At 48.4% G+C, this 25,847-nt stretch overlaps 8 protein-coding genes and 1 non-coding gene across 9 annotated transcripts; 5 read left to right on the top strand and 4 right to left on the bottom strand.

Moving 5' to 3' along the window:
- The first annotated feature begins 5 nt into the window (after positions 1-5).
- HD556DRAFT_1334791 (uncharacterized protein) lies at positions 6-2,175 on the top strand. Its single transcript, XM_041301860.1, has 13 exons — positions 6-232; positions 301-328; positions 388-662; positions 721-793; positions 854-943; positions 1,001-1,149; positions 1,201-1,225; positions 1,277-1,345; positions 1,406-1,488; positions 1,536-1,618; positions 1,675-1,690; positions 1,750-1,973; positions 2,024-2,175. The coding sequence occupies exons 1-12, from the start codon at positions 79-81 to the stop codon at positions 1,782-1,784; spliced, it is 1,080 nt and encodes a 359-aa protein (XP_041165274.1). The 5' UTR covers positions 6-78; the 3' UTR covers positions 1,785-1,973; positions 2,024-2,175.
- Positions 2,176-2,212: 37 nt separating this feature from the next.
- On the bottom strand, positions 2,213-3,496 carry HD556DRAFT_1334803 (uncharacterized protein). The gene is made up of 5 exons (XM_041301861.1): positions 3,296-3,496; positions 3,169-3,241; positions 3,051-3,115; positions 2,913-3,001; positions 2,213-2,864 (listed from the first exon to the last, which is right to left on the bottom strand). Exons 1-5 carry the CDS (start codon positions 3,394-3,396, stop codon positions 2,557-2,559), a joined length of 636 nt encoding a protein of 211 aa, XP_041165275.1. The 5' UTR covers positions 3,397-3,496; the 3' UTR covers positions 2,213-2,556.
- A 219-nt stretch (positions 3,497-3,715) lies between these two features.
- HD556DRAFT_1334806 (uncharacterized protein) lies at positions 3,716-4,472 on the top strand. Its single transcript, XM_041301862.1, has 3 exons — positions 3,716-3,745; positions 3,803-3,874; positions 3,924-4,472. Exons 2-3 carry the CDS (start codon positions 3,820-3,822, stop codon positions 4,052-4,054), a joined length of 186 nt encoding a protein of 61 aa, XP_041165276.1. The 5' UTR covers positions 3,716-3,745; positions 3,803-3,819; the 3' UTR covers positions 4,055-4,472.
- Positions 4,473-4,800: 328 nt separating this feature from the next.
- Positions 4,801-4,872, top strand: HD556DRAFT_t29. The gene has a single exon. It is a non-coding gene; the product is annotated as a tRNA-Arg (tRNA).
- A 186-nt stretch (positions 4,873-5,058) lies between these two features.
- Positions 5,059-5,898, top strand: HD556DRAFT_797140 (uncharacterized protein). Its single transcript, XM_041311660.1, has one exon. It carries the CDS (start codon positions 5,222-5,224, stop codon positions 5,660-5,662), a length of 441 nt encoding a protein of 146 aa, XP_041165277.1. The 5' UTR covers positions 5,059-5,221; the 3' UTR covers positions 5,663-5,898.
- A 6,560-nt stretch (positions 5,899-12,458) lies between these two features.
- On the bottom strand, positions 12,459-13,156 carry HD556DRAFT_1438124 (uncharacterized protein; the record flags this gene model as incomplete). Its single annotated transcript, XM_041305805.1, has 2 exons — positions 12,459-13,051; positions 13,105-13,156. The coding sequence occupies 2 exons, from the start codon at positions 13,154-13,156 to the stop codon at positions 12,459-12,461; spliced, it is 645 nt and encodes a 214-aa protein (XP_041165278.1).
- A 1,131-nt stretch (positions 13,157-14,287) lies between these two features.
- On the bottom strand, positions 14,288-16,118 carry HD556DRAFT_1494056 (uncharacterized protein; the record flags this gene model as incomplete). Its single annotated transcript, XM_041308849.1, has 4 exons — positions 14,288-14,439; positions 14,490-15,082; positions 15,131-15,267; positions 15,780-16,118. 4 exons carry the CDS (start codon positions 16,116-16,118, stop codon positions 14,288-14,290), a joined length of 1,221 nt encoding a protein of 406 aa, XP_041165279.1.
- Positions 16,119-20,382: 4,264 nt separating this feature from the next.
- On the bottom strand, positions 20,383-23,274 carry HD556DRAFT_797205 (kinase-like domain-containing protein). Its single transcript, XM_041311661.1, has 9 exons — positions 23,205-23,274; positions 22,906-23,111; positions 22,521-22,859; positions 22,083-22,469; positions 21,939-22,034; positions 21,569-21,892; positions 21,415-21,522; positions 21,296-21,366; positions 20,383-21,247 (listed from the first exon to the last, which is right to left on the bottom strand). The coding sequence occupies exons 2-9, from the start codon at positions 22,963-22,965 to the stop codon at positions 20,491-20,493; spliced, it is 2,142 nt and encodes a 713-aa protein (XP_041165280.1). The 5' UTR covers positions 22,966-23,111; positions 23,205-23,274; the 3' UTR covers positions 20,383-20,490.
- Positions 23,212-25,298, top strand: HD556DRAFT_1429718 (DnaJ domain-containing protein; the record flags this gene model as incomplete). Its single annotated transcript, XM_041304842.1, has 6 exons — positions 23,212-23,242; positions 23,936-23,998; positions 24,051-24,274; positions 24,329-24,404; positions 24,458-24,866; positions 24,923-25,298. The coding sequence occupies 6 exons, from the start codon at positions 23,212-23,214 to the stop codon at positions 25,296-25,298; spliced, it is 1,179 nt and encodes a 392-aa protein (XP_041165281.1).
- Positions 25,299-25,847: the final 549 nt, after the last annotated feature.

Consider the following 25,847-nt stretch of genomic DNA (forward strand, 5'->3'; position numbering starts at 1 on the left):
ACCAACGACACATGTACGCGAGGTATGAGATAGGTGCTTGATCTTGTCTGCAAGCCACCTTATCTTTCTACTTTTGCCATGTCTGACGTAGTTTGGCGACCAGAAGATGATTCGAAGATCAGACCACCACTTCAGGAGGGCCAAGTATACAGGCCAGACATACTGAACGTAATCGAGACGACCCTTGATGGACTGAGCGGGGAGCTGAGGGCTTTAAGTCTCGATATTCATGGTAATCACCTCTTAAAGCGGTCTTTCCGTCTTTTCTAAACGTATTTTATATTCACGCATTTTTGAAAGACCATCCAGAGCTGAAGTTCGAAGAAAAGTGTGTTGGATCTTATCGCACGCCATAACCACACGCAAACACTCAGAGCACTGCTGCAGATATGCCCATGACGCATACACTGCATTCATGGAAAAACATGATTTCACAGTGACCAAGAACTATCTTCTTGAGACTGCCTGGGTGGCTACCTACACCCATGGACAGGGAGGGCGCGTTTTGGGAGTCAACTCTGAGATGGATGCACTCCCTGGAATCGGGCATGCTTGCGGACATAATCTTATTGGGATATCCGGAGTAGCGGTAGCTCTTGCAGCTAAGGCCGCTATGAAGAGGCTAAACATCGATGGAAAGGTAGTTCTGCTCGGCACACCTGGTGCGTTGGTGTTTGCAAATATTTGCAATGGTGGGCTTCGTGATAACACTCGAGGCAGCCGAAGAAGGCGGTTTTGGCAAGGTCATACTATATGAAAAGGGTGCTTATGATGAGATGGATGTGTGTTTGATGTCAGTTCCTCTCCCGGTGATGCATATCAGATGACCAGGATTACTGAACTTGCTTTGAAGGTGCCATCCCGCACCTGGCCCCCGCCACTCCATTAGTTTGTCTGGCTGCTTGGCGATCTCTCGCGTCACGGTGGAGTATCACGGCCATACGTTAGCGTCTTTCATACTCTCCATAAACTCGTAGTACTCAATCCTTCGCGTTCACAGTGCTCACGCTGGGTTAAGCCCCTGGGAGGGACAAAATGCTTTGGATGCGGCTGTCCTTGCTTATAACAACGTTTCTCTTCTTCGTCAGCAGATCAAGCCTACTCACCGCGTGCACGGTATATTCGAAGGAAAGGATTGGGCTCCAAACAGTGAGATTTTCACTCTGTAAAAACGCTCGAGAATAATTCTTAATAAATCAGTCATCCCGGACCACGCTATAATGCAGTAAGTCGATCTCAGTGATCTTCCACTCTGAGCGCTCTATGACGAATACAGGTGGTTAGTCCGTGCTCCCACAACATCAGAGATGGAAGATACCAGGAAGCGTGTCATTTCCTGCTTCGAGTCAGTCTTTCACTACCGATATGCTTTTTGTGATTAAGCGATATCATCTATTCGTTATAGGGCAGCTGCACTGGCAACTGGATGCAAAGTTCAAGTCACGATCGGATCGGTAGGAAACGAAATCAGGCAAAACAAAGCACTTGGTATGAAATCGCGGCATGCAGTGACTTGATACTGAACCTCATATCAGGCGATGAACTTGCTGATGTTGTTCTGAAACGCTATGGTGCTATCGATTACGACTGGGGTATCAAGAGCGCTTCTACTGATTTCGTGAGTATTTCGCACATCCATAAAGTGCAACAGAGTTGATGCTTTGGACCAAAAAGGGGAACATTACATACTGTGCGTCTGACATCCACGACTGGGGGTAAGCACATACTAATGGAGTTCTTGTTCGTCAGTGATGCCTGGTCTTCACCCTGGTTTTTGTAAGTAGCACAGGTTTCAAATGAACCATACTAATCGTTTTTAAGCCATCCCGACCATCCCAGATGGCGGGAACCATACTACAGGATTCACGGAAGCCGCACGTTCCGAAGTATCCCATGACGCCTGTTTGGTGGTTTCGAAAGCACTCGCGGCCGTAGGCATGCGAGTGTTGACTGACGAGGCGTTCCTCCAGAAAGTAGGTGTCATGTATTTTCCAAGTAACTTTCTTTTGACTGCGTTTTGCAGGTCAAGGACACATTTGAGGAAGATAAGAAATTAAGAGTGTAGTTACTACCCTTTCATGCGCGCAGAAGAATTTGCATATGTCCGAGTCAAACTTGTATTGAGTGTGTTATCCAGTATTCTGTTAACCTCGTCTCGAACCAGATGTGCCAGAACTGACATTGAGGTGATCTTGAAAGCGAGCAATCACAACGGGAAGCGCCAGCTGTGTTACTCTTGAGCCTGAATAGCAGACTTGTATTGATGGTCGTAATAGTGAACACAGCAAAGGAAGAAAAAGAAGAATCAGATACCAATCGACCTTGCAGATTTAATGGGCCAGGACTATATCTTTGATCGACAGCATTCGATGGAGCTATAGTATAGTACACAGTGGATGCAGGGAAGAGAGCGAAAGTGCAAATTACAAACGATACAATTCATATGTGAGTAAACCTGGTCAGCTATAGAAAAGTGACATGAAGAACGCATGTCAAACGAATGTATCATGCAGCAGAGAAAGCGAGCCAAAATTATGAACACGGAGTCCGTTTGCATCAAATCGAACCGGAGGATGCCATCAAGGAGCGCGAAGGAGAGGGAGACAAGTTTTCGCGTTTCACTGTATCGTTAGCCTCGTGTGCAATGAGGACACCAGACTCATCTAAATCGTCACTGCCTTCAGGTTTCACACTGACAGAAGTGAAGTGTTGTTTTGTTTTCTGGGCCCATTCTGCGATTCCAAAGCGCTCATGAATTTGGAGGTGTTGGACGAGATGGAAGGTAAGGTATGCCATTGCGCCGAACGTGGTGACGACGAATGAGAAGAGTAGTAGTCCTCCTAGTACCAAGAGGAGAACGATGGCTGTGAGAAGGTAAGCGACCCGTCGTAACTTGGGAATGATGTGCGTACCGAACATAGTTTCCAATGCGACGACAGCCGCGAATGCGAATCCAAGAGCAATAGACATGGAGCTGCAAAGTGCGAAGATGGACAGGCCTCTGAAATCTCATTAAATGCTGTCATATCTCGAACAAGCAGTCAACGCACATGAACGACAGTACTGGTAAGATACTCAAAGCAGCGAAGAGGGTCAGAGTTATTGTGACCCATGTCTGATAAAAAGATTGAATCCCACTCGTAAGATCTCCCGAATGTATGGACGCACCATTGTCAACGGCTGACCCTGAAAGTATCTGAAAATTTTGTCTAATGCAGGACGCGCATACTTGCGCTCGATGCTGCACAAAACTTTATCAGTGGAAACTGGAAATAACAGTGAAACGCAACCTTACATATCAGTGTACGCTTGGACGACAAGAGTGCTTCCTTCGAGGTAAGAAGCAAGTTCATCCAAGCCTGCAGTTAATGAGTTTACGCCTGGGTTATCATCCATGTCCTGATATCTGTTACAGAGATTGAGTCCTGACGCTGTGGAAACGAACCAATTGCAAGAGCGACTCGGGGCGTTAAGCGCTGACTCCTGAACAACATATGAGCCACGTGGCTGATTGCACCCGGTCATAAGACTTGATCGAGCATCCTCCGCAGAGTCCACACCATGAGCGGGCGGAAACTAGTACTCAACGTTCAACCCCAAAGAGCAATAACTTCACCAAGCTGCGCTTTCCAGCTCGGAAAACGCGAGCTCAACTCTTCTGATCACCCATAACTTCAAGTACCGCATGCTCAAAGTCCTGTCCAACGCAGCACTTCCGAGCTGTAATGAAAAAGGAGATCAAAGTGTATGTGTGTGTGTCATATCTCCATCGTATTTCCCCTGAGAACCCCTTGATGTGCAGAACACAGGAAGAAAGATATGAGCGGTGAAGAAGCCATGGCGCTCAGTCATATTCAAGCTTCAGCAAACGAAGGTGAGTTGTTACGCATCGAATCAAATAGTGAGACTTATGTATCGCACAGGCATCTGGAACAAACGCCTAAAAGCCAAAACGGAACTGCACCAAACCAGCATCGATAGATACTTCAAATTACTAGTTCAGAAGCAGCTCGTGAAAGCCGTCAGGGTGCGTTCGACCATTCAAAGTTCTTAGTGCATTTCCTCATATGCTTGCACTATGCTAAGCCGCAAGATCTACAAGCTCGCGCACCTATAACCTTCAGTCGAGCTTACGGATGGACCATGGTACACTGACAACGAACAAGACACGAAATTATCAAGCTCCTCTCAATTGCATGTATGTATTACATTCGTGACCGTGTACTTCCCTTTCCTTCTCCTACAATTCAAACTCACAGTATTCTTTTCCGGTAGTCCTTCCCAAAACAAAGCTCCAAAGCTTCCTCCCAAAACGAACGCAAACTCTACTTCATTAGCGATGCACCCTCCTATCCATCTGCCCAGCACATTCAGCGTTTTTTTGACTAAGAGAAAGATCACAGAGATTCGGTTGGGCATTGAGCGTGTTGAGATGCTTTTGAAGGAGCTGGAGTTGGATGGGGAGATTGAGAAGGTCAGTCGCTTACTTCACTTCATTGCTTTCGGAGCCTACATCGGGTTCTACTGACTTGAATGCTTTGATCGACGGTAATGTCAAAACCTCATCTTCCGCAGAGAATATTTGCGACACCTGTTACTAACTATAGCATATACAGTCATGACTAGGCGGCCTACCAATGCGTTCTACCGTTTTCTATGGATGCTTCCGACAAAATAAATATAACCACGACTTGGACAATAGAATTTGAATATATACTGAAGCTAGCTTCGGGAGCATGCTCGGTGCCAACTTGATAAGCCACGTTAGCTGTTGTAGAGTCAAACAACCGAACTCGACAAGCCGTCGTAGCACAATGGTAGTGCGTTGCCTTCCTAAGGCAAAGGTTGCGGGTTCGATCCCCGTCGTCGGTAGTCGGTGCACTACGAGCGGTTAATTTTTGTTGGTTAGGACTAGTCTTTTTAAACTTCAGGCTATACTATGTATGTACAAAGTCCACGGTATAATCCTTCGTTCTTCCAGTTTCAACACCGGATGTCTAGAGTCTTTGTACGCGGACCATGGTAACGTGAACGTACATACCCCCACCATTGTCTAACCTCGCACCACCGTCCAGGCCCCAACTAATTCAAGTTCCACTATGGCGATCTCCCCGAAAGCACCAACCTCGTCTACTACATTCTCGCTCAAGTCTTCCCAACCTAGGCGCACAATCCCACGTCAAAGTCTCTTTTGACATGGCAGAATACACAACCAACATCAATGGGCTCGGTACCCTCCACCTCTTCGACGCAATTTGTACGGCAGGGCTCGAGAAACACGCCAGGTTCTACCAAGCGTCCACTTCAAAGCTCTATAGAGAGGGTAGTCGAGACGCCCCAGGGCGAAACCACCCCGTTCTATTCCCGCAGCTTGCACGGCGTCGCTAAGCGTTATGCATATTGGATCATGGTAAACTACCGTGAGGCATACGGCATGTATGAGTGTACCGGGATCTTGTTCAACCATGAGAGTCCAAGGCGAGGGAGGACATTGTTACTGGGAAGATCTGCAGGGCTGTTCAAGTTGCTGATATCAGCGTTGGCAAACATCGCTGTCTGTACCTCAGTGACATGGGTGCGCAGCGAGATTGGGAATATGGTACAAGTGTGTCTTTCATTCTCTTCAGCTAACCAAGATGTGGACTACGTCAAGGGCATGTGACACATGTTCCAACAACCCGCCCCTGTCCTCGTGACGGGAGAGGCTTATCCTGTGAGAGAATGTGTCGAAAAGGCCTTTGCAATGACGATAAGGTACCCGTCTCCTCAAGCTTCCTCAGGTACACACATCATTTTCTGATGTCTGACACAATCACACTATCACCCAGTGCATAGTATCGCCCTTTTTTGAATTTGAGTGCTCGGAAGGAACCGGCACCACACGTCTAGTTGTGGTTGCTTTCCTTCTCGTCGCGTCAGGCTGGCGCGGCTGGCAATGCCAGCTATAGACGGAAGCTGCTGTAACCTCAACCTACTAGTGATCTATGCTACCTACGACGATTGATATCGAGGCCTCAGTGTTAACAATTGTTACCCCTTTTTAGGTTCCTGTATCGAACGGACATTGCTATGTATCCTAGATGATATCTTGCAGACAATCAATACATCTAATTCCTCGCAAGAAAACCTTGTCTCATAGTCTCGTACCCTCGCTCGTATACTCCTCAATCGATCCTGCAGCCTTGGGGAAGAGCGATTCATCAGGTGCTTCTGCGCCCTCCAGTGTTGGACTTAATGTTTGGTGACGAGCTTGACTCGGAAGTAGCCGAACGAGTGGCTGAAACCTTAAATCATCGGTAGTACATACAGTAGTTATTTTTACATGTACCCTACGTGTTTGCAACGAGTTCACTGTGCTACGTCCTGCGCAAAATCCTATATCCAGTTCTGTACACTTGAAGTAGGCTAGTAGCTCTTGGTCCCTGTGCCATAAAATAAAGAAAAATGCGCAAATGTATGCCGAGTCTTCAACGCATGATTGCATATGTATTCCTCCTTGACGCAGCTAGTAAGCTAGGAATCATCATAATACCTTCTAGACCCATACCTCGCAAGAAGCACTGTATACATTGCACTTCATCACTGCAACTCAAAGCCGGGATTTCACTTCACTGTCCCAACAAGAAACTTGCAATACGTCCATCCACAACTGCTACATCTACTGGCACACCGTCAGAATGATCTTCGAGAAAGTATGGTCATGGGAGTGCTCGTTTGATCAAAGTATTAATCCCTACTACCAGCTTTTACGCACAACACTATGGGAAGTGAACATTTGAACGGTCGACCGCTTGTAGTGTGAATCTACAACTGAAGGTTACAAGCAGAAAACTGTGTATAGGGTAAGAAGTAAAGAAAATTAGTTTGCTGAGCTTAGCCCAACCCTCTAAACTTGTAATTTTAGATAGAAAAGCATCGAGATCTGAGTCAGCGTTGGGCTGCTGGTATTCAACTGACCTCCATGGCCGTTTAAGGCGAAGATAGTATCGGTTGTCGGCATCCATTTTAAGCACCACAAAACAGTCCACAAGGAACTCCCATATAATTTGGTCTATGTCCGAGGGTGCAAAAGCTGTCATGTTGTTAAGAAAGACTAACTTCTTTTCACCACATGCAACAGCGCCTAACGTCGCCCACTCGTCGAAGGGGCGTAATCTTCGTGATAGAAGGACTCCCTCCCTGTAACGCAAGCAAATCCAAGCAAAAACCCACATGAATGACTCCACATCATGGCGATATAGGTGTTTCACTTTGCCTTGTTGACCATCTTCGGTGAGAAGCTTGTGCGCCATGAATAGTGATGTAAAAGTTCGGTCCTGGACCGCGGTTCGAACCGGATTTTTAGTGGACCGAACCGCGGTCCAGTCCGACGTTCGACGGCCGGGGAGAACTGAACCGGGTGTTCAGTTCAACGTTCAGCAGTCCTTGGACTGTTTTGAACGTGTTCGAACGCATCCGAACACATACTTATTTTTTGCATGATGACTCAGCAACTTCATTGATATCCACCATCGATAAGCGTTGCCATCATCACACTTCACACAGATCGGTCGTCGTCATTAAATAACCTTGCGAATAAACTCGGCATCCATCTATTTGATTTAACACTTAATAGAGAAGACCAATAGAGAAGACCTCAACGAGTCACGAGACGACCTACACTGTAAGTAAATCTTTCATGCAATAATGTTTGATCAACTACTAATACTTGTGTTGCGAAGACCTCTGATCACGAAGCTCGATAAAGCGAGAACACGGACTGGGACCACAGTGAGTTCCCTGACTTTCTCCCCCTCAATATGTCAAATAACCAAAGCACTGTAGGTGCCGATGGTGCTCTTCTTGATGCTGGTGATATCACCTGGTTTCACGATGCTGATGATGATACTCCGCTCCCTACTTCTTGTATGCCTTTGCCACCCCCTGCCATCATGATTGCTGGCTCATGTCGCTCTGCTCGTGTTCCACGCCCTGCCTCCAAGCTTATTGACCCCAACAATGCTGTCTTGGGCAAACGCAAAGCTACTGGACAGCAAGTGGTACTTACTGAGGATGAATATGAAGATGCAGTTGCCGAAGACCCTGAGTGGGATGACGCCGACGAAGTACTAACTGATGCAGGTACTGCAACTGACATGGATACACGTACTGATGACAACACCCCATCAACATATCAACAAACTAAAGAGATGGGTGACACAGACCATGAGGTAAGTGAACTCTCCATTCAATTTTTCGTCCAACTTAACTTATTCTTTGTGCAGGGTGCCAAACGGCGTAAAAGTGACTTGACTGCCAACATTCGTACAATATTCACTCATGAGTTGAACACTATCAACCCCGATACTGGAAAGGAAGAGGATGGGCACTGGTGTGAGGTCTGCAAGTAAGTTTTGAATGCTGTGTCGTTGTTGTTACTTATCTAACATCGCTTTTGATAGGGCAAATGGTCTTGCTCGGAAGTTTAGTTTTTTGAAGGGCAGTGTCACTTCCCTTCGAGCTCATATTCGGAGGTAAGCTTTCAATTTGCTACTGATGTACCCTACCTCACATATCTCAGGCATAAGGACCACACAAAGCTCTACAAAGATCGATGCCACAAGCGCAGAATCCAGCCACATATGTGTGCATTACCTGCGGATGATGTACTGTACGCAATTCATTGTGTCCCACTACTCAATCTAAGATTCTAATGAAACTTTTTTTAACAGCTCTAATCAGAAGACATTGGACAGCGCAGTTGTAAGAGAGCATTGAGCACTGGCATTCACCACTGCTGGATTGCTGGACTACATAGTCGAACTGATTGTTGCTGAAGACGAAGCATTTCAACTCGTCGACAAAGGCGCTTTTCGTCGACTTCTCACATACACTCGCCCTGGCCTTTCTGACAAAGATATCCCTCGACGTCATAAGATATGGGAAGAGATTGTTCGCCGTGCTCAAATGGTTGAGTCCCAGATCCGCGAGCATCTTAAGGACATTCCTGGGCGAGTGTCCTTCACATTCAATTCTTGGACTTCGGACAGCGGCAATCCATACTTGTTGGTCACAGGTCACTACATCGACGCACCCACGGACACCCCACATGAGTGGGAACTTAAGTGCGATCAGCTCGCTTTCACTTCCATTGAAGGGAATCACTCAGGAGAGAACATCGGCAACATTCTTGTTCGAATTGTGGACCGTTTTGGGTTGCAAAAGAAGGTAATGTACTTTATTGGTTGTATCATGATTGAACTAATGCAAAATCACATAGATCGGGTGGTTTACAGCTGACAATGCGACGAACAATGATTCAGCCATCAAGACATTTGCCGAAGTGGTTCCTGAAGCCGGGATCAAAGACCATCGTCAGCGTAGAGTTAGGTGTATGGAGCATGCGATCAATGTGGCCGCAGGTCATTTTTCACAGGCAATTGGACCTACGAGCAGCTCGAAACTTGGTGCTGGCAACGACAACAATGACAATGACAATGACAACAATTCCGACACATCTGATGCACTCGGGAAGGCTCTTGCGCTCATTGTGCAGGTGTGTGACGCTACTCATTGTTGAAGTGAACATCACTAATATTATTTGACTAGATCCGAAAGTCACCTCAAGCTCGTGCGTTTTTCCGCCAATCATGTGCTGAGGTCAATGTGCCTGTCCTTGAGCTTCTACAGTGGGTCCGGTGTAGAGACTCATGCCTCTCATTGCATGATATGGCAGTATTCACTAGGGAGTACATAGCACGAACTTGTAGCATCACTCTGTGTGCTATCCACAGCTATTCCCTTACAAGGCGCAGCTTTCCCGCGCAAGGCGCAGCATGCGCGCACGACTTCCCGCGCTTTACTATGTATACGCGCGCGCGCTTTCCCGCGCTTGAGCGCCCTATAGCGCCAGCCATTTGGAAGCATCCATCCACTGTCCACCAAGTTCTCTAGTGCGTATGTTTCCATTTCTCTTATCTGTGTATCGTTCCACCTTTATTTTGGACCCTTACTTACATATAGCTTTACATACCTTACTTGGTAGCGCTTCGGCTCCGCGTGACAGCGCTTAGGCGCCGTATATAAGTGCCAGCATTACATACTATTAGAAACTTTGGAACAATTACTTTACCTCCCACTTACCACCCACATACTACCTAGGAGAACATAGTAGAAATCTATTCTTTGACACCTCGCGCTCATATCTCTTGTCTAGTATCTAATCACCACTTAAGCAAACTCACTCTTACTCTCTCTCATTACCGCTCACGCGCGCGCGCGCTCCCCGCGCCTCGCGCGTACCTTCGCTTTTCTGCGCCTCGCGCGCACCTGTGCGCTTTCTCGCGCTTCGCATCAGCCGACCAGTAGCGCCTTCGGCGCGCACTACTAGATCCTTGCTGCACTCGCTTCCCCTTTAGGGTCGAACGCACTTGTCGTCTCAAGTATAGCAGACTAGGCAACGCGCGACCTCACAACATTTACAGATACAGTCTGGAGCATCATTTGTTCCTCACAGTATTGTTGTTTCTACACCGCGCCTCGCGCGCACCTGCGCACTTTCCCGCGCTTCGCATTGGCTGACCAGTAGTGCCTTCAGCGCCTACTACCAGATCCTTGCTGCACTCACTTCCCCTTTAGGGTCGAACACACTTGTCGTCTCAAGTATAGCAGACTAGGCAACACGCGACCTCACAACATTTACAGATACAGTCAGGAGCATCATTTGTTCCTCTCTGTATAGTTGTTTCTACACCGGACTCGGTGGGCCTCACTCTTCACATGCCTCACTCGCCTTCTTCTGTTGCAGAAGGTGCACTTTTTTTTTTCAATAACCAATATCATACTAATCATTTGCAGGGTGTCAACCGCTTCGTACGTCTTGCTGATGACAGCAATGATGTGCTGAACTTGCGAAAGAAGCAGTATGCTGACTTCAAGTTAAGTCAAAGTGATTGGGTCCAGCTTTCGCTTCTCTGAGAAGTCCTTCAGGTGCAGTGTTAACTTATCTTCGAGTCTTCTATATCTAACTGTTGCACTGTCTTACAGGAGCCTGCCAATGCTACTCAAAGTTTTTCTAGCGCAAAGAATCCAACAGTCTGGTGAGCAATTCCAGTGTTGGAGTTCTTGCAGCAAAGCTGGCAAAATATGGCAGATGACGAGAAGTTCTCCAGCATTGCTGACGCATTACAAGCTGGCCTTGAGAATTTGGGGAAGTGGAGCCGGAAAATGGACGAGACGGACGTGTACTTTATTTGCTTGGGTGCATCTCCATATACTCAATAATTCTATCATCGACTGATACATGCATTGAACAGCTCTAGATCCTAACTACAAACTCGAGTACGCACAAGCACAATGGGACGCAGACGCCTTTGATGAAGGGAAGAAAAAGCTTGAAGCTGCAGTAAGTCGGGCTACCATCGCAGTCAAACATTGTTACTAACTGTTCAACAGTTCAACTATTATCACGCGCCGGTTACACCTCAGCCCTCACCATCCGAACCCATTCCATCAGCGTCCAGTCAACCACCCACACAATATGGGCACTCGTGGATGCGATCAGCGATTCTAGCTTGCCAATCATCTGAAAAAAGCATCGCCGATCCACGTCATGAACTCGCCCTATACTTAACTAGCCCATTGGAGGAGGTGGCTGATGTGGTTCGCTGGTGGGGGGTAAGTACTCTATATTGTATTGACCGGCCTTTGTTGATGTGCTTGCTCTAGCATCATTCCACCATGTACCCCACCCTTTCACGCATGGCAAGAGATTACCTTGCTATTCAAGGCTCTTCAACGCCATCAGAATGGGCCTTCTCAAGTGGTGGCATGACAGATGATAGTCGACGCAACCAGCTTACACCTCAGGTCTTCGAGGCACTGCAATTGTTGAAGAGTGCCTACCGTAATGGGCATCTACAGGCTGCAACTGATGCAACAGCGCATGTCAAGCCTGATGCTAGTGTAGGTGCTACTGACATGTAGAGTACATGTTGTTTTGATATTGCTGCAATCCCAAGTCTCTTTCGCATGCATTGAGTCGGAGATGTTCAGCGTCCGAACGCCAAACTGAATGTGAACTGAACATCCCAAACGCGTTTGACTACGTTCGGTCCAGCGTTCAGCAAAATCGCCGAACCAAACGCAACATCCAGTTTAGCGTTCACCAATTTTCCTGGTGAACCAGACTGAACTGGACTTTTCCATCACTAGCCATGAATGGCACCGTGCCCGTGCGCTCGTTACCCTGAGGACCTTGGTCATTGGCCAACGAGGATAGATCATAGTCGTTTAAGACACCAATCCGCTTCCCGTCTTTCCAGTACCACATTAGGTTGCCAGGGCTGACATCTCGATGATAGACCCCTTCCTTCCACAGAGTAAGGTGGCCTGCAGGCTATGTTAACAAAGAGCCATGTAAACTCAACGAAAGACGTACATGAGATACACTGACGCCAGACGTTGAAAAGCTCTTTCCCCTAAAGCTTCGTGATGGGGAGAAGCTTGCGGAATACAAGAATGTAGAGCACGCGACTTCCCGTAGTGGGTTCAGGAACACCAAGCGCTTCTCGGATGGCGGACCTGGGATTCGTGAACCTGTGGTGCCAGAGCAGTTCGGGGATATGGTCTTTTACAGTATCATGCACCTCAGCAATCTCCCTAACCTTGTTCAAGATGTCGGGCTCACTAGTGTGACTCGCCTCTCCCCAGAAGATCTTGGCCACCATCCCATCCTGGAAGTTGCTGTATTTTTTTGTGAGCATTTTGCTGGTGACAGCGACCACATTAGTGGCCCGTCCTTGCAGTCCGTAGTGAGTCACTCTTTCGTCGTCACTGGTGTGAAGCAGCAGATCCACCATTCCAAGATCTTCATCCCTGATTTTGAATTCGTGGCATAGTTTCCCCTCAACTTGAACTGGGAGGAAGTCTTTGTTTCGGCCCCAATCGTGAAGGTCGAATCGTTGTAGAGCATACAATAACACCATAAATCGTGGGAGATCTTGAATGAAGTTTATGCCTGAGCATTGAATGATGCCTTGTCGATCATAATACCAGATCCACATTACATCGTCTGAAATTTTTTTGGTAAGAGAGTGACCAATCTCAACAGACGAACGAACTCACCGACAATGATAAGATTCAGTAGATAATTGACTCCAAGATTAGCCGCAAACATTTCAGTGGCATACAGACCCATCTGGACGGTGAAGGTACAACAATTCAGAGAGTGAGTCTGAACAATGTTGGGTCTTGCAGAACCTAGCTGCTATTCGACCCTAAAGGGTTTCTGGACCAGGCTCAAGACTCAGAGGAGAGGAAATATCATGAAAACTTGCTGAGTACTCTGACTCCTACTGGTAACTAGTGAAAAGATAACTTGCTTATGTAAGCTACAAAAGTGCCAACATAAGGTAAGGTAAAAACAGTCTCTACAAGCCCAGCCAGAAATGAATCCCTACAATGGTCACATCTAGATCCGTCTCCGCATCAGCGTCCGCGTCGCCGGTGTAGAAACAACAATACTGAGTGGGGCTATATGAAGATGGCTCCAAACTGATATATTTGTGTTGTGGTCTTTGCACTGCCTAGTCTGCTATACTTGCCTGACAAGTGCGTTCGACCCAGGGGTCTGCGGTCTGGGAATAGTCTTGGGGGTAAGTGAGTGATGTGGGGTCAATAGTCCGAACACGGGAAACAATGTCCAAAGGTATAATTACGATGTCCGATGCAAAAGCGTCGGGTCCGATGTTTTCGGGTTATCGGGTTCGGGTTCGGGGTGTCGGAAACTAATAGTAACGCTATAGTGAGCGTCGGAAGAGCGAGCGGTGTGCGCAATAATAACAATGACTGATACGGGCGGTGAAGGAACGATGATATTCGCAATGTCAACTAAGAACTACGAAATATCGGGTTTGACCACTAAGCGTCGGGGAACTGCTCCCCTCTACTTGGATAATGAATAATGCTCGAGGTCAGTCCAATATATATGTAAGTACGTAGAAATGCGGAACCCATAGGCGAAGATAGCGGCCGATGATTTCGGATCCGAAGTACATGTAAATAAACATGAGGCGCTGCGGACTATGGGAAAACATGTAATAGCGCTTGCTACGACGTGAGTAATGTGTGAAATAATGAACTACACACCTAGTGGGGCTAGCAAGACAGGACAAGACACGGGAAGGACGAGTGCACAGGAATTTGCATCGGCCGATGCGGCCTAAACATCGGGTTGGTGGGTTAGCGTCGGATAACATCAGGAAGTGATTAGCATGTGACGGGTATTTGACGTGTACTGTGAAATAGCTCAATACGAGCCCAGCGCCAGCTCGTGTCCTACACCGGGGTTCATCTTGGATTTTTTCACGGCAGATTCCAAAGTGTCTGCGGCCTTGCGCTTGGAACTGGACCTGTCCTTGGAAGGCTGCGCAGCAGTGAGGCCAGAAGATGGCACTGCAGCTTGGCCAATTTAATTTGATCGCAGAATCTTAAACGTAATAATAACTTACATGCAGTGTTGGATGGAGATCGTGCTGCTGGGATCTGCGAAAGGCCTGGTACCGGATCTTCAGCCTGAAGATGATCCACCGGCAGATATTCTGGCTTGGTAGGGACATAGTCTGTCACTGTATACAAAGAGGGTGGTGACTTAATCCCTTTCGTCCTCCCCAGCGTCTTTCTCTTGAACTCAATGCAAGCTAGAACATCTTTCCAGAGGAGATTTTTTGGTTTTGTCATTGCATTCGTGTCCATATGAGCTTTGCATTTCTTCTTGCGCTTTTCGTTATTCTTTTCATCATTCTTCCCGTCGTCCTTCTCTACCTTCTGTTTGTTCTTCTGTTTGCCCTTCTTGCCGCCCTTCTCATCCTGGAAGGAAGCGCATGCACTGTCCAAAGGAAGAATCACGAGGTCAGGCTTCTGAGTTGATTTCTTGGACTGATGAGTTTGGTGCATGGGCATGTCGTTCTGCTGGCATATCATGTCCACGGCGAGGGCAGGAGCACCCATACCATCAACCTTGATCTCTTCAAGACACGCGAGAGCGATGTTAGTGGCTCTTATGAAAGGGCCGTAGAAGCTGTTTTCTACTCCTGGACATACGCTTGCAGTCGTTGTGAGCATGATCGCCGAACTCAAAACAAGCACTCACTATTCATTGAGGGCTATCTCGATGTCAGAAGAGTTTATGAGAGCAGTGAAGTCCTGCCCATTACAAACAGGTAGGACCACCTTGAGGCACTTTTGCAGAAGCTCGGGCTGTTCAGTCTCGGGAGTGGAAGAAGCGTGCTACAGAAGGGCTTGCAGCATGGCATCTGCCTTGCACTCCTTAACCTGTTCAATATCGCATTGAATCCATGGGCGGAGTTTCTTAACCCTTGATGGAATGTCAGGTGTTACTCAATAAAAACAGGAAAGGTGTGCATTGGACACCGACCAGGCCAATGTTCTCACTGACGATGGAAGCCCCACGGCTGTTTGGTGTGGATTCTATTTTGCTAGCCCCATGATGAGCCGATGCATTGGCGCGTGGAGGAGTAGATAGGCATATGCACGGGTTTTGAAAACCCGTGCGGGTGGCGGGTGCGGGTACCCCTCAGGTACAGGTGGGGGTCCGCATTTTGGGTACCCGGACCCTCACCCACACCCGCGCTCGGGTTTGACTGGTACATTACATAATCAAGAACTACAGCGGTACTTACACTTGTGCTAATGCTGACATCTGCCTACTACTTATAGCGTGCTATGCCCCTCCATCTTCTTCAACACAATGCCTACCTTCAAGCTCGAGCCATGCTGACCAAAGTCGTCGCCCACCATTCGCAGTATGTGAGTGTGCCGATTCTCATTCGAGCAAGAGCCATGCTGATCCAAGCCGTTGCCCACCATTTGCAGACTGTGAATCCGTTGATCCTTGTTCGGGCAAGAGCCATGCTGATCTGAGTCATTGCCCACCGTTCACAGGAGTTGAGTCCATCGATCCTCATTCGGGCAAGAGCCATGCTGACCCGAGTCGTTGCCCGCCGTTCGCAGTTGGTGAGTCCGTCGATCCTCATTCGAGCAAGAGCCATGCTGATCTGAGTCGTTGCCCACCGTTTGCAGGAGTTGAGTCCGTCGATCCGCATTTGGGCAAGAGCCATGCTGACCCGAGTCGTTGCCCACCGTTCACAGGAGGTGAGTCCATTGATCCATGTTCGGGCAAGAGCCATGCTGATCCAAGTCGTCGCCCACTGTTCGCAGTTTGTGAGTCTGTCAATCCTCATCCAAGCTTGAGCCACGCTGATTCAAGTCGCTGCCCGCCGTTCGCAGGAGGTGAGTGTCTCATTTTTATATGTATTACCCGCAGGTAAACCCTGCACGGGTACGGGTAAGGGTATGGGCTTGCCATACCCCCCAAAAACCCGTACCCTTCGTGGGGGTGCGGTGTAGAAACAACAATACAGAGAGGAACAAAACAATGCTCCAGGCTGTATCTGTGAATGTTGTAAGGTCGTGCATTGCCTAGTCTGCTATACCTGAGACGACAAGTGCGTTCGACCCTAAAGGGGAAGCAAGTGCAGCAAGGATCTAGTAGTGCGCGCCGAAGGTGCTACTGGTCGGCTGATGCGAAGCGTGGGAAAGCGAAGTTACGCGCGAGGCGCGGGAAGCGCGCGCACGCGTGAGCGGAAACAAGTGAGAGTAAGTGTGAGTTTGCTTAAGTGGTGATATGATGCAAGACAAGAGATGCGAGTGCGAGGTGCCAAGGAATAGATTGCAACTATATTCTGCTAGGTAGTAGATGGGTAAGTGGGAGGTAGAGTAATTCTCCCTGGTAGGTAATGCTGGCGCTTATATGGCGCCTAAGCGCTGTCATGTGGAGCCGAATCGCTACCGAGTAAGGTATGTAAAGATATATGTATGTAAGTAAGGGTCCATGATATAAATAAAGGTGGAATGATATGTAAATAAGGGAAATGGAAATACACGCACTAGAGAGCTTGGTGGACAGTGGATGGATGCTTCCGGAAGGCTGGCGCTATAGGGCGACCAAGCGCGGGAAAGCGCGCGCGCATATACATCGTAAAGCGTGGGAATGGTGCGCGCATGGCGCGTGTTGCGCGGGATAGCTGCGCCTCATATAGGGATAGCTGCAGATAGCACACAGAATGGTGCTGCAAGTTCGTGCAATGAACTCCCTAGTGAAAAGTGCCATATCACACCATGAGAGGCATGAGTCTCTACAGCGGGTGCAGGTAAGGTCTCCGACACCCCGGGGTTTACCCGTGTGGATCCCTAGGAGTAGACAATGTGCCAGTCTCGCCTCACGCCTGCAGGGGACATGACACTAGGCGTTCAATGATTACGCTGATTGAGTGTTGTGAGCAGAATTGGTGAGGAGGAAAGACAATAGAAACGACTGCCTATCTTACATCCGGTGTAGAGACTCATGCCTCTCATGGTGTGATATGGCACTTTTCACTAGAGAGTTCATTGCACGAACTTGCAGCACCATTCTGTGTGCTATCTGCAGCTATCCCTATATGAGGCGCAGCTTTCCCGCGCAACGTGCGCCATGCGCGCACAATTCCCGCGCTTTACGATGTATACGCGCGCGCGCTTTCCTGCGCTTGGTCGCCCTATAGCGCCAGCCTTCCAGAAGCATCCATCCACTGTCCACCAAGCTCTCTAGTGTGTGTATTTCCATTTCCCTTATTTACATATCATTCCACCTTTATTTATATCATGGACCCTTACTTACATACATATATCTTTACATACCTTACTCGGTAGCGCTTCGGCTCCGCGTGACAGCGCTTAGGCGCTGTATATAAGTGCCAGCATTACATACTATTAGGAACTTTTCGAACTTTGGGACTCGACCTCCCACTTACCACCCACATACTACCTAGGAGAACATAGTAGAAATCTATTCTTTGACACCTCGCGCTCATATCTCTTGTCTAGCATCACAAATCACCACTTAAGCAAACTCACTCTTACTCTCTCATTACCGCTCACGCGCGCGCGCGCTTCCCGCGCCTCGCGCGCACCTTCGCTTTCCCGCGCCTCGCGCGTACCTTCGCTTTCCCGTGCCTCGTGCGCACCTGCGCGCTTTCTTGCGCTTCGCATCAGCTGACCAGTAGCGCCTTCGGCACTCACTACTAGATCCTTGCTGCACTCGCTTCCCCTTTAGGGTCGAACGCACTTGTCGTCTCAAGTATAGCAGACTAGGCAACGCGCGACCTCACAACATTTACAGATACAGTCAGGAGCATCATTTGTTCCTCTCAATATAGTTGTTTCTACACCGCGCTTGAGCGCCCTATAGCGCCAGCCATCCGGAAGCATCCATCCACTGTCCACCAAGTTCTCTAGTGCGTATGTTTCCATTTCTCTTATCTGTGTATCGTTCCACCTTTATTTTTATCATGGACCCTTACTTACATACATATATCTTTGCATACCTTACTCGGTAGCGATTCAGCTCCGCATGACAGCGCTTAGGCGCCATATAAGCGCCAGCATTACATACTGAACGGGGTTTCGAACTTTGCACTCTACCTCCCACTTACCACCCACATACTACCTAGGAGAACATAGTAGGAATCTATTCTTTGACACCTCGCGCTCGTATCTCTTGTCTAGTATCTAATCACCACTTAAGCAAACTCACTCTTACTCTCACTCATTACCGCTCACGCGCGCGCACGCTTCCCGCGCCTCGCGCGCACCTTCGCTTTCCCGCGCCTCGCGCGCACCTGCGCGCTTTCTCGCGCTTCGCGTCAGCCAACCAGTAGCACCTTCGGCGCGCACTACTAGATCCTTGCTGCACTCGCTTCCCCTTTAGGGTCGAACGCACTTGTCGTCTCAAGTATAGCAGACTAGGCAACGCGCGACCTTACAACATTTACAGATACAGTCAGGAGCTTTGTTTGTTCCTCTCAGTATTGTTGTTTCTACACTGGTCGACCAGTGTGGCATAAATATGGTGGACACTGGACCTGCGATAAATCTGATGTGTCAGATGTGACCTACAGTTCGACTCCGACAACACGTTCCCATCAATACGCGCACGTGACCCTGACTTATTTGAGTGAAGTGATTCACCATATCATAGAATAGCACCAAGATTCATCTAGTACTCTGTCAAGTTGTCAGGAATAAGATCGATAGCAGTGCGCCAGCTAGTTCGCATGAATAATCTCATTCTAACTTCAATCATGATACTAGTACTCGCTCCGCCGAGTCCCTAAGAAGTTCTTCTAAGAATATTCGATTCATATTCTCAGAGTAGAACGGAGTCCGACGCTCGCGTCATGGTCCGCAAAAAGAAGACACGACTCAGCCACCATTCTCGTCATCCGACACAATTGTTGCCCCCCTTTTAGATCCCTGTGCTGCGGCGCCATGTTACTCTTAATAGACATCATTCCTGTGTATCCTAGGTAATGGCGAACAATCAATACATCTGATCCTTCGTAGGAAAAGTCTCAGGCCATCTCGCACCCTCGCTCATATACTCAGGACCCTGAAGAAGAGCAATCCATCAGGTGCTTCTACGCCCTCGAGTTCTGTACCCTCGAAGTAGTCCTTGGTCCACCCAAGAATCGGCGCAAAGTTTAACTGGTCCATTAGGAAAACGTCATCTTACTTGTTTTGCATTTAGACCATCATACAAGCTTGGGCCTGCGAAACGCTCACCAAAGCCTGGAGGTCAGGCAAAAGGGATATGGCTGTTTACTGGATGAAAGCGTTACTAGGATAAAAAATGGGTATTATATTCGGAACACATAAAGTAGGGGTATATATTCCAGTCCATAAATCAAAAGAAACACAAAGAAGTCCATTGTCGAACACACGACGCGCAAGAAACAGCAATACGACAAAGCTTGAAACAACAGAAAAAACAGTCTTCCACGACTGAACACAAGAAGTGAAATCAAAAAGGGAAGTGGAAGGATAGATGTGCGAAGCTATGCACTAGTTTTTCATCCTGCGGCGCGTTAACGCAGCACAGGGATTTTCGAATTTTCTTGGGCAAGGGTCGAAAGGGCGAGTAGGGAGGGAAAGAGGGACCCATGCCAATGGATGCCGAGGTCGAAGAAGGGGAGAGATGCAAAAAGAGCGACCTGGCGAGAAAAAAAACACAGCAACCACCCCGCAGAAAAGTCACAACTCAACACCTAAACAGGCAGCGTACGGGGACAAGAAAAAGTGGATGATAAAGAACGCCCCGGGCCAAATGTGGAAGACAGTATTCGCTGAAGTGGTGTCGCGCTTGATGAACCAGCAGCGCTCGGCGCTAAGGACGAATTAGGATGTGCGAGAAAGAGAATATCGAGATGCTGTGCAGACAAGAGAACAGGGAAGAAAGCAGGTGAAAGAGATAAAGCAGGGGTATGAGGCAGAACAGACACCGGTTGCAGATCCGAGAGCTTCGAGTGGAATAGGACCTAACCAGAGCAGGAGAAGGGTTCAGGACAACAACCAGCAGCAAAAGAGGGAAGGGCCTCGAGGGTATGGCGACAGCACCTAGGCAGTGAGGTCAAGGGTCTTACGTTCATCTCCGACCATCACATGAGCACTAGGAATAGGATGCCAGAGGCGACTGATCCATCGCTTGAAGCCCGAGCTTCGAGACGGGGAGCCAATTCCTTTCGGTGATAGATGCGTGGGAGATGCAACAAGGGTCGCGTTAGGCGATGGAGTAGCGGGAGAAGGCGATAGGGTGACGTGCAAACTCTTTCGCCCCGGGCAAGGCCTCTCTCTTCGGTCGACGCGGCGGATGAAAGACTCAAGGCTTCGCACAGGAACCGGACCAGAATATTTGTCGCATGGCTGAGGTTGTGGAGCACCTTCGCCCAGAGGTGTATTACGACGCACGAAATGCCGAAACGACCAGTTCGATGAAGCACGCGAGATCTCAGCAGCCCCAGAAGCCCAATTAGCACGTAATTCGTCGCCATCCACCAACGTAGTCCCAGTCGTTGCACAGGCAGGACCAGTGGTTTGCTGTTCCTTCTTTTCCGGTGGCGGTGGGCGGGAGAAGAGCTTGCCAGCGATTTTCTGAAGAACTTGAATGCCATTTTTAGCCTTGATTCTCCACAAGGCTTGAGCGCGGTGACGCTCGCGCTTCAAAACCGGGGAAATGAAATTGAAGTTGGGCAGCGGGTCGTTCGATGGTTCACATTGGCCAAGCGACATGGGAACTGTAGATGGCGTGTCTTTCTCTTCAACCACGGGAATGCAAAGCAGAGGAAGGGTTCGTTTCTCGACTTTCTTCCAGTCACTAAAACCATCTGAGCACAGGAGTCGAATGATCAGAGCGGACTCTTACATTGACGCAAAGAATGGGTGATTAAGCATAGCCTCGTACAAAGGCCTACTTTTGACATCTTTCTGGAGCATCTGTACAAACGTCAATAACGCTGAATGGACAAACACAGTGAGACGTACGTTACGTAGGAGATCCTGAGCCTCAGGATGGAAATCGCTAACAAAGAAAGGCTCAAACCCAACAATGCCATCGGCTATGTGAAGGCCGTCAACGGTGGCCCAGGGAGTCTAAACCAAAGTAAGCCATGATGCATCAAAAAAATTCAAGACTTACCCTTCCGGTGAGCATCTCATACAACATGACACCCACCGCCCAAAAATCGATTGCAAAACCATACTTGGTACCTAGGATAAGTTCAGGCGCCATATACTCTGCGGTACCGCAGAGTGAACTCGCGAGGTAGGGCGCTTGCGATAGGCTGGTGAAAGTCCCCGTGGGATTGTAGGGAGAAAACGATTTCGGATCGTCGAGCATGAAGACCTTAGCTAATCCTAGATCTGCGATTACGAGATGACCATGGGAGTCGATAAGGATATTTGAAGGTTTGATATCCCTGTGGATGACTCCTTGACAGTGGAGATGATAAACACCAACAAGCTATTTTGGTCAGAATGCAGATCACAACTATAGAAAGAACACTTACGAGTTCTGCTGTGTAGAACCTTGCTTGTTCGACTGGAAGAATCCGGCGCGGATAAGTGCGAATAACGTCATGGAGATCGCCTCCTGGATAGAATGCCTATCATAGAGCGTAAGCCAATCCAACTACGCATGTGCGGTCACTCACAAGAGCTAGATAGAGGCATTGTGCGTCCTGAAACCCTGCCTCGACTTGCATACAATGAGCATCACCTATGACCCGCTTCAGGGCATCCAGCTCAACTCGAAATTGCTGGAGATCGCATAAAGCCGCCCCCTGCCTCCTGATGACCTTCAACGCCATGGTCTTGTTCGTAATCTTGTCTTCGACACGGTAAACGACGCCGTTTGCGCCAGCGCCGAGCCTTGCACGGACGATAAAGTCACTGAGGCTTGTTTCATTCTTGAAATGGGATCGTGGTACAACTCCATTGGCGGAGCCCATCAAGGCATCGAGAACTGTTGTACCGAACATGTCCTGATTGAATGGCACCATGCGATTAGTAGCATGAATAGGACTCAAGATGTCCATTGCCTATGGCACCCCGTAAATAAGCACCTCTGAACGTCATGAAGTCTTACGTACTTTGCGGTCTCTGGCAAAGAACACCTCGATGAAGTCCAAGACAAATACTCTTCTCCTGATATCGAGCACATCTGGGTCGTGGTACGCATCGCCAAGCCCTTCAAGCGCCTCAGTCTCTCCCACGGTGGAATCCGCGGAGGTGAGGACAGGAGGAAGGATACCAGTCGCAGAGATCATGATGCTCGCGCTAGAGGGCCACGCAACGACGGCAACAGCGTGACCGCCAGACGATGAAACAGACACGTCATATTTAGGTACCAGGACGCGGTTGACCTTATTGAAGGCAAAGGAGTTTTTGGTTGACTTGATGCTATTCCATGCCTTGGACAAGGACTTGGCCTTGAAAGCGTCAGAATGGATGAGAACGAATACGACGGATACTTACTGGCTTGGTGATCAGGCGTTCACCGGCTCGTCCCTCGTAAAATAATTGAAGAGCAACCATATTGCGAGCTTGATGTGAATAAAGAGTGTTAAATGTAGAAAGAACGTCGGAAATGCAGTCGATGGTGAAGATGGCGGATGAAGAATTTCATCGACAGAAAGCGGTCTTTTATTGATGTCTGCCCCAGGCTGAATTGCGACGAGTACCTTTAAAGCAACAGTCAAAAAAAGTAATTTGGATTCAGACTGCTTGGCTGGACTCAAAGTTGCTTAATAGCATAAAAGAAAGATGAAACTTACCACAGCAATGGATGGTGTCATTGAAGATGCATCACGGTGTAAGACCAGTTTAAGACATCCACTTGAACATTCTGCTCTAGACCGAGCATCCCGCAGGGGACGATGACATTGAGAATCCAATGCAGAGCAGAGGGAATAAGTAATATAGATGACAACTGGTTGCATGTTCAGCAAGAATTGTCCTTGCACCTCGAAGATCTTCGACAATCCTAGTGGTAGACCATCAAAGTATGAAATAACTTGGAAGACCAGCCATAGTAACGCTGCATTATCTGAATCATGCCGCGTCAATACGTGCACGAGACACAACGGTCTGGTTGAGAATCAGACGATCAGTATCCCCGAAGAATTTTGGGAAATCATACCTGCCTGCTAGGCTGGTAGTACCACTGCCAGTGAGTACGTAGTAGATCGTGCATACATCGAGAGCGACTCCCTGTGAGGGACAATTGGGAACAAGACCATCACACTTATTTGTTAATTTGGTAACAAACCTCATGGCAGAGATATTGAGTAGCACTTCTAGCGTCTGCAGTGGCGGCGGCGGCTGGCAGGAGAGCATCATCAAATTAAGTACTCAACGTGACGTTGAATGATGTGGTCAACCCTTAACCAGCTTGACCAAATAATTGATTTGCTTACATAATACTCATCGAAACTTTTTTGCGGTCCCATCAAAGTCCCACTACAGCTGCTCTCGAGTGAAAAGTCCTCAGCAATGGCGACGCTAGTTACGCTACCTTCCCTGCCTCCAGCCTGGTCTCCACCCTCGGAGCCAGCCTCCTCCATCTCTCGTGAGTCTCTCTCGTGATTGTCTCACTCGATAACATATCCTCATTCACATAGCCCTTGTCCAGCGTAGGCTCATTCCTGCGGGCGCAGCCTACCTGGCTCACATAAAACGCACACTCAACAACCATACCTTTGATGAGTATGACCAACAGCTTGAAGAGGAGCGGAAGCGCCTCGAGTTGCTTAACGCTGATGGCCTGAACGGGGAGGATGACCTTGGCGTCGGAGATGAGGAAGAATCTCCTGAACTCCTTCTGCTTGATGCAAAGGAGTGGAAGGTGTGCATATCGGGTCTTGTTTGCTACGATCTAAACTCTATTCATCATTTGTAGAAACAAGACCATTATCAGGTCCTCGGATTGTCACACCTGCGATACAAGGCGACGCCCGAGCAAATAAAGATTGCCCGTATGTGGCGATGTTGGCATCCTCGGACTTTCTGACGTATCGCTACTCCACAGATCGCAAGAAAGTTCTTAAACACCATCCAGACAAGAAAGCCGGTGCATCGCACACCACGAACGATGATGCGTTCTTCAAGTGCATACAAAAAGCAAATGAAGTTCTCACGAATTCCGAGCGGCGGCGCCAATTCGACTCTGTCGACCCCATCTGCCTATCCCTAGAAGAGGATGATCCTTCTGCCTCTGACTTCAAAGGCCGAGAAAAAGACACTGCGTTCTTTTTCAAAACATTCGCACCTATCTTCGAGAGGGAGGCACGATTCAGCAAGAAAATACCCGTTCCAATGTTAGGCGAGAACGACGACTCAAAAGAGAACGTGCATGCCTTCTATGATTTCTGGTACAACTTTGACAGCTGGCGATCATTTGAATATCTGGACAAGGAGGTGAATGAAGGTAGCGATAAGTAAGTGATAGGAGCCACGGGGCCGTGCCTTTTCAGCTTATGAACTTCTCCCGCAGCCGTGATGATAAAAGGTACACCGAGAAAAAGAACAAGTCTGAGCGCGCTCGTCGAAAGAAAGATGATATTACTCGTCTGCGTAATCTCGTGGACCTTACTCTTGGTCTTGACCCTCGAATCAAGCGGATCAAACAGGAAGAAAAGGAGGCTCGGGAGGCGAAGAAGAAAACCAAGGGCGGAATGAGCGCTGCTGAACAGAAGGCTAAAGCAGAAGAAGATAAGCGTAAAGCTGAGGAAGAAGCTCAGAGGAAGGAGGAGGAAGACAAGGTAGCGCGGGCAGAGGCCAAAAAAGCAAAAACTGCGGCAGCTAATGCAGCTAAAAAGGCAAGAAGACAGCAGCGCGCCGCGGACACCGATGAGGCTGCGCCATCATAAAATTATTCAGGTAGTCGTCTCATCCTGATACCATGCACCTCCATACTCTCACCGCTGCGGAATGTCATAAGCATTGAGACCGCATTTGCGTTTTGGAAATTCTGCTTGTAAAGAACGTTCTTCTTTGACAACAGGCTTCGAAGATGTAATATACTTACATGTACCTGTAAATGGGAGTTCAGGAAGTGGAAAGAAGGTAGGTAATATCCGATGGGTGAAATTACAGGTGTCACAGTTTTCTATCCCAGCTCGCTGGAATGAGCCGTCGCCACCACCCCTGGCACGCGCCCAAAGCACAACAAGGAGAAACATTACTGCAAGGCAAATAGAACCACCGCAAGGATGGCAGATTGTGATAGATTGGAAACTCGCGGACAGGGTGGCAGTGACGTTAACGTGAGTCAAGTATCGGACCATTGTCTCGATCCGTGACGAAGGAGTGAGATGATTGATCTAGTCGTGATTGACATGATTCAAGACAAGACCGCCGATCAGAATTGATGAAGATTAGCTCGCGTATCACCGAGTCGCGTCTTCAAGTGTGGATAC

This window comes from Suillus plorans (assembly GCF_016647745.1).
Source record: "Suillus plorans strain S12 chromosome Unknown HD556scaffold_6, whole genome shotgun sequence".
Taxonomy (NCBI): Eukaryota; Fungi; Basidiomycota; class Agaricomycetes; order Boletales; family Suillaceae; genus Suillus; species Suillus plorans.

Bases quoted from the DNA above. Each gene is read 5' to 3' on its own strand.
- HD556DRAFT_1334791 (XM_041301860.1), top strand. From the start codon at position 79: ATGTCTGACGTAGTTTGGCGACCAGAAGATGATTCGAAGATCAGACCA. The intron at 233-300 runs GTAATCACCTCT...CATTTTTGAAAG, and splicing joins TTTAAGTCTCGATATTCATG to ACCATCCAGAGCTGAAGTTC. The intron at 1,489-1,535 runs GTATGAAATCGC...ACCTCATATCAG, and splicing joins CAGGCAAAACAAAGCACTTG to GCGATGAACTTGCTGATGTT.
- HD556DRAFT_1334803 (XM_041301861.1), bottom strand. From the start codon at position 3,396: ATGGATGATAACCCAGGCGTAAACTCATTAACTGCAGGCTTGGATGAA. The intron at 3,242-3,295 runs GTAAGGTTGCGT...AGTTTTGTGCAG, and splicing joins GTCCAAGCGTACACTGATAT to CATCGAGCGCAAGTATGCGC. The intron at 2,865-2,912 runs GTACGCACATCA...ACCTTCTCACAG, and splicing joins CGCATTGGAAACTATGTTCG to CCATCGTTCTCCTCTTGGTA.
- HD556DRAFT_1334806 (XM_041301862.1), top strand. From the start codon at position 3,820: ATGAGCGGTGAAGAAGCCATGGCGCTCAGTCATATTCAAGCTTCAGCA. The intron at 3,875-3,923 runs GTGAGTTGTTAC...TGTATCGCACAG, and splicing joins TCAAGCTTCAGCAAACGAAG to GCATCTGGAACAAACGCCTA.
- HD556DRAFT_797140 (XM_041311660.1), top strand. From the start codon at position 5,222: ATGGGCTCGGTACCCTCCACCTCTTCGACGCAATTTGTACGGCAGGGC.
- HD556DRAFT_797205 (XM_041311661.1), bottom strand. From the start codon at position 22,965: ATGGTTGCTCTTCAATTATTTTACGAGGGACGAGCCGGTGAACGCCTG. The intron at 21,367-21,414 runs GTACGTCTCACT...ACGTTTGTACAG, and splicing joins CTCAGGATCTCCTACGTAAC to ATGCTCCAGAAAGATGTCAA. The intron at 21,248-21,295 runs GTAAGAGTCCGC...AGATGGTTTTAG, and splicing joins CACCCATTCTTTGCGTCAAT to TGACTGGAAGAAAGTCGAGA.